The 9,558-nt window shown below is 42.1% G+C and overlaps 1 protein-coding gene across 1 annotated transcript in view; it reads right to left on the reverse strand.

The window, feature by feature from the left end:
• Positions 1-2,451, reverse strand: part of LOC101864349 (homeobox protein Nkx-6.2) — a 39,377-nt gene extending 36,926 nt beyond the window's left edge. Inside the window, exons 1-2 of the mRNA XM_005089675.3 lie at positions 1,882-2,451; positions 672-1,501 (exon numbers count right to left, since the gene is read on the reverse strand). Coding sequence (XP_005089732.1) covers positions 672-1,266 — 595 coding nt within the window. The 5' untranslated portion in view covers positions 1,267-1,501; positions 1,882-2,451. The remainder of the gene's footprint in view (positions 1-671; positions 1,502-1,881) is intronic.
• Between the last annotated feature and the right edge of the window lie 7,107 nt (positions 2,452-9,558).

Genomic DNA, 9,558 nt, shown 5'->3' on the forward strand with positions numbered 1-9,558 from the left:
ACACACACACACACACACACACACACACACACACACACACACACACACACATACACACACACACACGCACAATGACGGACAGGAACAAAAAGAATAATTTATGAAAGAATTTGGGGATGGTTTAACTAGGACAATAATCTAGGAGGTAATTCAGTGCACAGTGTTGTAGGACAACTTGCTTGAGAGAATGATAGAAAGAGAAGTTAGACAAGTCAGACAGAGGAGAGACACGGACAGCCATTCCTTAAAGAAGCAATCAAAGAAAGGACAAATACTATCTATCTATCTATCTATCTATCTATCTATCTATCTATCTATCTATCTATCTATCTATCTATCTATCTATCTATCTATCTCTCTGTTTGCCAATCTGTCTGTCTGTCTGTCTGTCTGTCTGTTCTGTCTGTCTGTTTGTCTGTCTGTCTGTCTTTCAGATTGTGTGTCTATAGATCTTTCTAACTATCTGAATTAAGTTTGCGTACATGTGTGTTTGCCCACTTGTCTGTGTGTTTTTGCAAATATAGACCTAGCATTTATTATCTCATTTTCCCACTTTACAGAAGTGTAACAAATAAACTGGTGCTAAGTACACATCGAAATGGGCCGACAAACGGGTAAGTTGTCATTAAATCCCGATAAAAAGTCTCATGTTCCCGGCTCTACGGACTCACCAGGTGGTCTCCAGGGCTGCGGTAGCACTCCAGGCCAGTAGATCGGCGGCCGGCCCGGGAGTTCTGCCAGCTTGGGGAAGCGATTCTGGTGGCCGAGGTACATGCCTGGGTTGAGCCGGGGCAGACCAAGAGCCGCATGAGGCCGGCTTAGGATGTCCGAGATGCCGTGAGGGGTGGACAGCGCGTGGGACATGGCTACCTGCATCTGCTTCAACGCGTCTGGGGAATAGTCCTGAGGCAGTAGAGATCCCGAGGTGGACGGGAACTTCATCTCTGTCAAGTTATGGAGAGCGGCTAGAGGAGGCGAGCTGAGCACGAAGGCGCTCTGTTGTCTTGAGGTCTCCATTGAGTTCTGATGGTTCATGTTCAAGATGGATGACATGCCCGGGGGGACAGCGGAGGACGGAGCGGGCGCGGAGTTACGGTCACCGGGGCTAGAGGAACTCCCTGAGCCCGGACTGTGATGTGATGACGTGTGCTGTTGACTGTGGGGGTGGGCGGGGTGGTGATGCTGATGGTGGTGGTGGTGTGCGTGGCCGCCACCGTAGCCCGTCTGTACGGGATCGGTCCCGAGGTTGGTGCAGTAGTCCAGCATGTCTGCCACGTCCGAAGAGGAGGCAGGCGAGGAGGCTGTGGAGGCGGAGGTGTGCGGCGGTGGCGGGAACCAGCCAGCAAAGTCCTGCTTGAAGTAGCTGCTGGAGTGGCCCGTCAGGGTGAAGGCCGTCGTAGGGAGCTCAAGGCTCGTCTAGGAGGGACAAAAAAATAATGTTGTGTCCGGCGAGTAGTCCTTACGCTACTGGTGACAGAATCACGCCAGTCCTAGGCCCGTGCTGGAGATAAAGGTAGATAAAGCAGATTTTAGTCTTCGGCCAGTGCCAAGAAACAAATGTGGGAAATCAGATATTTACAATTAGAATAGAAGTCTTTAAGCAGATTGATTTAAAATAATTAAATGTTCAAAAGAAAGTGCAGAATATATTTCATTGTGCAAAGTTGAATTATTATTTTCTGACAAAATTATAAGAGTGGAAAGCATATTTCATCTAGATCTAGACATGCCGAATGATCAAAACGTTCCCTGTAGACATCTCCACAAAGAGTATAGATATTAATAAAGAAAATGAAAGTGAAATCAATTAATAATCCAAAGGGCTAAATAGTATCCAACTTATCAGTTTAAAATTAAGATTAAAGGTGCACAAAGACATACCTATTACCATGTCACACATAAATTCACTGATAAATAGTTTCACATCCAACGATTCAAATTTCGCACATCGCTTTCGAAGTCGAGCAATCCGAACATTTACGAAGTCACAACCTCAAATGACGAACGAAGACACAGCCTTCCGCAGCATCTCTAGATTGTTGCAAACAGATTCATCATTTAGATAACACCTGACTCGTACTGTAATCTTCAGAAGCCGCAATGAAAACACAGCCAAAAATTTAGATCCTATTTTTACCGTTTCATCTTTGAGAGAAACACTTATACAAAGATCAAGTTTTTAAAACTCCACCAAAGTGAATCCTGTCATAAAATGTAGGAACCTCGCTTCTTTATAGAGAAAAGCACGCGCGAATAATGAGAGCAATAGTAATAATGTGGATGAGCGCCATATCACACGGTGTCACTGATAGGTTCTAACTTCACTATCAACAAATCTCAAAGTTTCCCAACAAAATAATCACAGAGCACGAGAGGCCCTCGTCATTCGGTGGGCTGAACCAACACAGCGGAAACAGGCCCAGTTTAAACGCCCACCCCGCTGGCTGGGCCATTAATCCTAGCTGCCATCATTGATCCACGCTCTCCTGCACCGAGAGGGCTGAACGGAGGAGGATTCCTCGCCGTTTCATTGGTTGTGGGCAGGGATTTCCTGTCATTCCGCCCGTCGAGTTTATGGGCTTCTATTGGTGCGTGCGGCTCTCGGCTAGCGGGAGACAGCGGAGAAAGAGAGAGAGAGAGAGAGAGAGAGAGAGAGAGAGAGAGAGAGAGAGAGAGAGAGAGATTTGTGTTGAGGTTTGAGGACGATAATGTTACTACTGATGCGAAACAGTACGGAGTGCCTGGGTGGAAAAAGAGATGGATTGTTGAATGAATCTCTCGCCTCCCTCCCGTCTTTCCCTTTCCACTTTACTGCATGTGCTCGCAGCTAGGACGCTGTCAAATCTTTAATTCGTGCAGACCCGAGGGCGGGCAAGTTTCCCCTCATCACTCGGACGGAAAATAGAATTTGTCACAATCCTGCGGTATACCAGGACCGCCATTTCTATGCCATGTAGCGGGTGAAAGAGCTGATGCTTGCATCTGTCCATCTCTATGTGTGTTAAGGACAGCTCAAGCAGAAACATAAAATCACGTCTTCAAAAGAAGACAACCATAAGATACATGGCCCAGAAAAAATCAAAACATGAATAGCGGAATCCCCAGAGACTGAGGGATCTATAGGAGGGGGAGGTGCGACCTGGACAGTGGCATGCCTTTATAGTCCACAGACACTGGTCCTTCCCTCATTCTCTCTGTACATATATCTTTTAAAGACCATCAAGCCCTTGACTACATCGTCGCACACATACTCAAACATTTTATTGATAACTCTGTTCTTCCATCCATCCACCCGTCCATCCATTCATCCGTGTTGGTGCACTTGATTACATACACTTTCTACTCTTTTTATGATACCCGATAAGAAACTATTAGTTACCTCTCTTTTTTAAAATGTGTGTCGTGCCTGTCTCCGATATGGCGGCCCACAACCAAAATAAGTGCAGAGGTTCTAGTTCAGAGGTTAGGACCTATCTGTGCCGTCTGCATTGGGGCGACAAACGTCTTTCAATTGAGTCAACTGAGTTCCTTTTGTCAACGCAAATACAGGTTTTTTAGACACCCCGGAAGTGTGATATCTATACGTAGAAAAGAAAAAGAAACGCGTAAGGCCTACATTCATTAACGTACGTGTAGTTACATTGCTATGGACACACACAGACACACATGCACACACGGACACACACATACACACACACACATACACACACACACACGCACACACGACACACACACACACACACACACACACACACACACACACACACACACACACAAACACACACAAACACATGCACATGCCAATGCACAGGTAGACACACGCGCACGCACTCGAACGCAAATTGAGAGAGAAAAAGAGTGGGAGGGAGGGAGGGAGGGAGATAGAGAGAAAGAGAGAGAGAGAGAGGGGAGAGGGAGAGGGAGAGGGAAAGAGAAGAGAAAGATAAAGGGAGAAAGAGAGAGAGAGAGAAAGAGAGAGAAAGAGAGAGAAAGAGAGAGAGAAAGACAGGGACGAGTGTATACACAGACTGAGAGCCAGAGAGAGAGAAAGAAATTGAGGGAAATAGAGATGGAGAGAGTGAGAGAGAGAGAGAGAGAGAGAGAGAGAGAGAGAGAGAGAGAGAGAGAGAGAAAGAGAAAGAGAAAGAGAAAGAAAGAGAAAGAGATAGAGAAAGAGAGAGAAAGAGAAAGAGAAAGAGAGCGGAAGAGAAAGAAAAAGAGAGAGAAAGAGAAAGAGATAGAGAAAGAGAGAAAAGGGAAAAGACAGAAAGAGAAATTCTACTAAGAGAGAGCGCAACCAACATCGAATGAGGGGAGACAAATACAGATAGACAGATGATGGTTAACTTGTACTTGCAATGCTTCCACCAGTGTGCTTACAAGTATCGATTAGGAACGGATTCAGATAATTTTCTCAGGCTAATTCTGAACAAATTGACGAATACTCAAACCAGCCAAACCCATCAAACTTTGGTGATCGTAAATAATAGAAAATACTGTAGCCTCATTGTGTGGTGCAGTGGCTATGCTTTCAGTCCACAACAAATTTCCGAGAGGTGGAAGTTGCTTATTGTGATGGTTAATAGTTGTAATTTTTTCACGCAACGATTAGAAACTGCTATCGTTTAGGAGGTGGGCTGCGTCAACACTACTGACACCGACTTGGTCTCTGCAAGTTTCACATGGCGGAAGGAGCAAATGAAACACTATAATATTCTTGAACACATTACTCGTGGAATACTCATGGGTTGAGCCTTGGGATGGATACTAATATGAAACAAAGAGGATTAACTTATGTTAACTTAAAAGAATAATTATTCCTTTAATATGACAACCATAAGAGGCCTGCTTGTAAAACTGTGCCAGAGAGACAATGGATAAAGAGCTCAGGACAACTAATGAAAGTGTGGGCCCACCCACTTTTACTGAGTACAATGTTAAGCACCTTTTTGTGAAACCAGGAGACTATAGCCTTGGCTCAATAACTTTGTGTTAATTAGATTTTCCTCCTTTAAACAGTTATACGGGTGGGTACGTTATTTGCAGGTGTCCATTATTGATTACGCCCGTTTCCTGTCACGTGGATAGCACCGGTGGAAAAGAATTAGATCAGTAAGAACATTACGATTTCTATTGAGGACCCAATTTCCAACATGATGTGACTGAAGGAAAAAAAGATAAATCATTCAAATACAATATACATGTAGTTTAATAACAGCACCCTCTTTCTCTTCTTGTGATACTTTTTATGCCTTTTCGGTCTGCGTCTGTCAAGTCCAATAATATCTCTATTCACTTGCTTTGGAAATACCGGCTCTATTTATGACTTCCCTTTTAAAAGGTGCGTAGCGTATTAATTATAGTGCAGCAGACATTAATTCACAAAGGAGACGTTTGTGAACATTTCTCCTACTATGAGTGCTATTATTACCACGAAGTGAATTTGATGGAAAATCCGCCAGCAAGAGTTTCATAATTTGAAAGTGGGGTATGTTCCGGTTGGCACGGTCAGTGAAAATACCCGTCGTGCACACGCAAGACAAAGAATTCAGCAAGAATATAATTTGACCTGAAGCAGTTCTATCTATCTATCATTCGTCTGTATCATCACCATAACAGAATTACTGTAATGGCACAATATCAACTAATAAAAGCTAAGGGCTGAATCATCTGATGACACGTTTGTAAAGAAACATCGCTTGCAGGACTTAACGGGGCCTCGTGCCCCCTTTTTCAGGTGCGATGTTAATGATTTACTTGGTTATTGATTATGAGAATGTGAGTAAATAAATGCTAGGATACTTCAATACTTAGGGGTAACAAAAAAAAGTAATATGAAAAATAGTAACAGGGAGAATAATTATACTCATGTCGCTATTACCACCAGATCAAGGTCTATTACCGTTAGATCTACTTTTGTGTTCTCATCATTATCATATTATCAGTAGTGTGGTTGTTGATATTGTTGTTGTTGTTGTTGTTGTTGTTGTTGTTGTTGTTGTTGTTGTTGTTGTTGTTGTTGTTGTTGTTGTTGTTGTTGTTGTTGTTCTTCTTCTTCTTCTTCTTCTTCTTCTTCTTCTTCTTCTTCTTCTTCTTCTTCTTCTTCTTCTTCTTCTTCTTCTTCTTCTTCTTCTTCTTCTTCTCCTTCTCCTTTTCCTTCTCCTTCTCCTTCTCCTTCTTCTCCTTCTTCTTCTTCTTCTTCTTCTTCTTCTTCTTCTTCTTCTTCTTCTTCTTCTTCTTCTTCTTCTTCTTCTTCTTCTTCTTCTTCTTCTTCTTCTTCTTCTTCTTCTTCTTCTTCTTCTTCTTCTTTTTCTTCTTCTCCTTCTTCTTCTTCTTCTTTCCTTATTGTCAAAGTGAAATAACACCCCACCCGCCTCCCCTACCTCAAACTTTCTGCGCCCTTCCATAGTTACTTTCTGAGGGCAACTGCTATCGCACCCGTATCGCATCAGGTTGTGGACGAAGAAACTCTCGTGAAGTGTGGACAAATCCCAAACTAAAACGCATCCTCTTCAGATTCCGAGGCATCGTCAAAAAAAACCAAAAAACGACCTTTGGTCAAAGGTTATTCATGTTGATTCCAACGGATACGTGTGCTTTGACCTCGCTGACTCCCTGTTTCCATCGGACCATGAGTGTACTCCTCACTTTAAGGCTATTTATTATCTCTTCCCGTCTCGGAGTGTACAGAGTTGTGCGCCGAATGACGAGTCTGGCACGGCCTGCTTTACAAAACAAATCACATCAAGAAGAAAAGGGAGATAATCTCGTTTGGGAAAAACCTTACCTTAAAGTATTAAATTTACTACTTTGAAGAAATCTTAATTGTTTTTCGAGCAGATAGAAATTCTCGCCAAATAAACGCTATATGTACATTATTGTTCTTGGCCTACGCGCATACGTAAATTGTACGATTTGTGTTTTTGCACATTTTTTTGGCATGTTTTTTGTCCAAGTGGTTTATAGAATTTTGATGACATCTTTTCCTGATACCCTTTTCTGGGGCACTAAACACCTTCATACGAAGGTAATAATCTTTGAAAATATGTGAATCTTAGGCTTTATGTAGCAGCTCATGATACTGTCTTGTAGGAACAAGTTATGGAGTGTGTGACGGGTCCACTCGTTGAAAGGTTACCTATAGTAGATATAATATCACATGTACTTTAATACATGTCCTATTGTAGGGGCTCTTGATTTAGTGAGAAAAAAGCTTTAATCGTTTTCACCTTGTTTATGCTGGAGTCACTCGACTGCTTACGATGGAAAGAGCTTTAATTACTTTGTAGACTATATCGATAGAGAATCTTTGCCGGTAGAGCACGTAGAGTTTCTTTTAACATGTCGAGGTTGAACTGCATCCCTAGTTGTGCTTGAAGCGAAGTCTGAAAGACCAGCACAGATTTACATGTATAGTTGTCTTCCAGATAGTACAAATATCACAAAGTAATATTATATTGCATATGTGATCCAACATGAATTGGCAATGACCTTTTTTCTCTTTGTTAAAAATTCCCCTGGAAAGCTAAGTTGCATACTATTCTATTTATTGAATACCATAACATTACAGGCGTAGTGATCCCTCTGTGCGGCACATACCAGACGCTGAGTTGTTTTTTGGTGTTTTGTTTCGTTTTATTGTATGGTTTTTGCTTTTGTTTTTATTTTTCTGGTTTAAGCAGTTAATCTGTATTAGCTGCTCCCGCTGATCAATCAAAAAAGTTTCGGATACACTCCTTTGTAAACAATGCTCATTCATCCATCGTTACAACACAAACCTTGCACTGCAGTTCTATGGCGCGTCTAGTTATTGATACACTTTCGGACGGGTTGGCCCAATCATGATGTCTGTTCTGGACCTCGATAATTGAAAAGTATCAAATCTCTACCCAAATCGTCTGTTGTGACGCCGAATGCTTGTAATTCATTAGATCCAAGAAACACTTTCATGAGCTGCAAAGAATATACAGGAAACGGACAAGAGACAAAAATGTGCCAGGATATGTACTGCCATTTTACGGAACAAATGTCATGCAATGTCGTATTGCAGATACACGTGATGCCATTATGCGGAACAAATGTCCTGCTATGTCATGTGGAAGAAATGCATTAACTCTACCGCTCAATAACGTAAAAAAGATTCAATAGACACAACTCCGGATAAAGCGAGCGATCACGCGTTTAAAAAGATAATGTAAGCCTAAGAAAAGACTCTTGCTGGGTGCGACATTCACCTTCAAAGTTAAAAAAAAGGTCCAGTAACTGCTAACATGATGTTGTGTGCACACACGGGATGTCACAACGGCGGGCGGAGGAGCTCACAATCATGGGTTTGCTGTGATACACAGCAGACAGGCCACACAATGAGCTCTCTGTTCCCTCTAGTGGATTTAGACGTTTAACGCACGGCTAGACATGGTTGAACCAATTTTCATGTGCGGAGCATTTTGACCCCCTTAACGGGACACCAAACTGAGAGAGATATTCTAGAAACGGAGAGAGGAAAATTCGGGCACACCTGGATTTGAACCTCGATAGTCAGCGTGAAGATAAAATTCGATAATCAACTATTCGACTTTTTGTGAACAAATCGTTTTTTGATGGACTGGGAGGGGGTGGTGGGATTGTTGATGAATAGGCTAAGTATGGCGCTTCAGCTAAAGGTAGACAGAGAAGTAGACGTTTTTAAACAAATGTGTGATGCTTACTTTGTGTGTCAGCGCAGCCACCCTGTTTTCTTTCTTTTTCACTCCAGTTACTCGCCCAAGTGCTCAGTATTTCAAATACCGCATCGCACCAGAGTGTTTTAATATCTCTCATTGTTGAAATGATTGATCAATGTGGTATGTTTACATTTTTTCCCATTTGATTGATTTAGCCCTTTATGCTCCCTCCAAAGAAAAACAAACAAACAAACAAACAAACAACCCCCCCCCCGAAAAAAAGGGGAACGACGTATTGAAGATGCCTTTTGTGTGTGGGACGGACAGAGGCAATGCTTAAAACTCTCCATAGTGTTTTGCTTCGACAAAATTACAGACCGGGCCACTGGCGATTATGTTAATAGAAAATATAATGCACAAACAAATTTATAATTAGTTCCGTGTTCCAGCCGGATGATGTCGAGGTGGTGACAACCATTATGGAGTGAGCGCATCAGAATAGCATTGACCTTAATCAGCATAACTAAACACCAACAGAATGTGGCGGTATTCTGTTGACAATACTCACACAACAGATTAGGTTCCATTAAAAAAGTCCCCAAAACAAAAAGCACGAACTGATAGTATTAAACAGTGATTGCTTTTACTCTTTTTGAAAGTGGACAGCTTTGATGAACTTCAACATTAATGGCTAGACAAGTTTTTATTTAAAGTGCGCTTCGTTAATATTCTTGAATGTTTCTGTTGCCGCAATGTCTATTACTCAGTTACAACTGTTATTCTAGCATAATTCTTTCTGTTGCCGCAATGTCTATTACTCAGTTACAACTGTTATTCTAGCATAATTCTTTCTGTTGCCGCAATGTCTATTACTCAGTTACAACTGTTATTCTAG

Source organism: Aplysia californica, unplaced genomic scaffold, assembly GCF_000002075.1.
Source record: "Aplysia californica isolate F4 #8 unplaced genomic scaffold, AplCal3.0 scaffold00008, whole genome shotgun sequence".
Lineage (NCBI taxonomy): Eukaryota > Metazoa > Mollusca > Gastropoda > Aplysiida > Aplysiidae > Aplysia > Aplysia californica.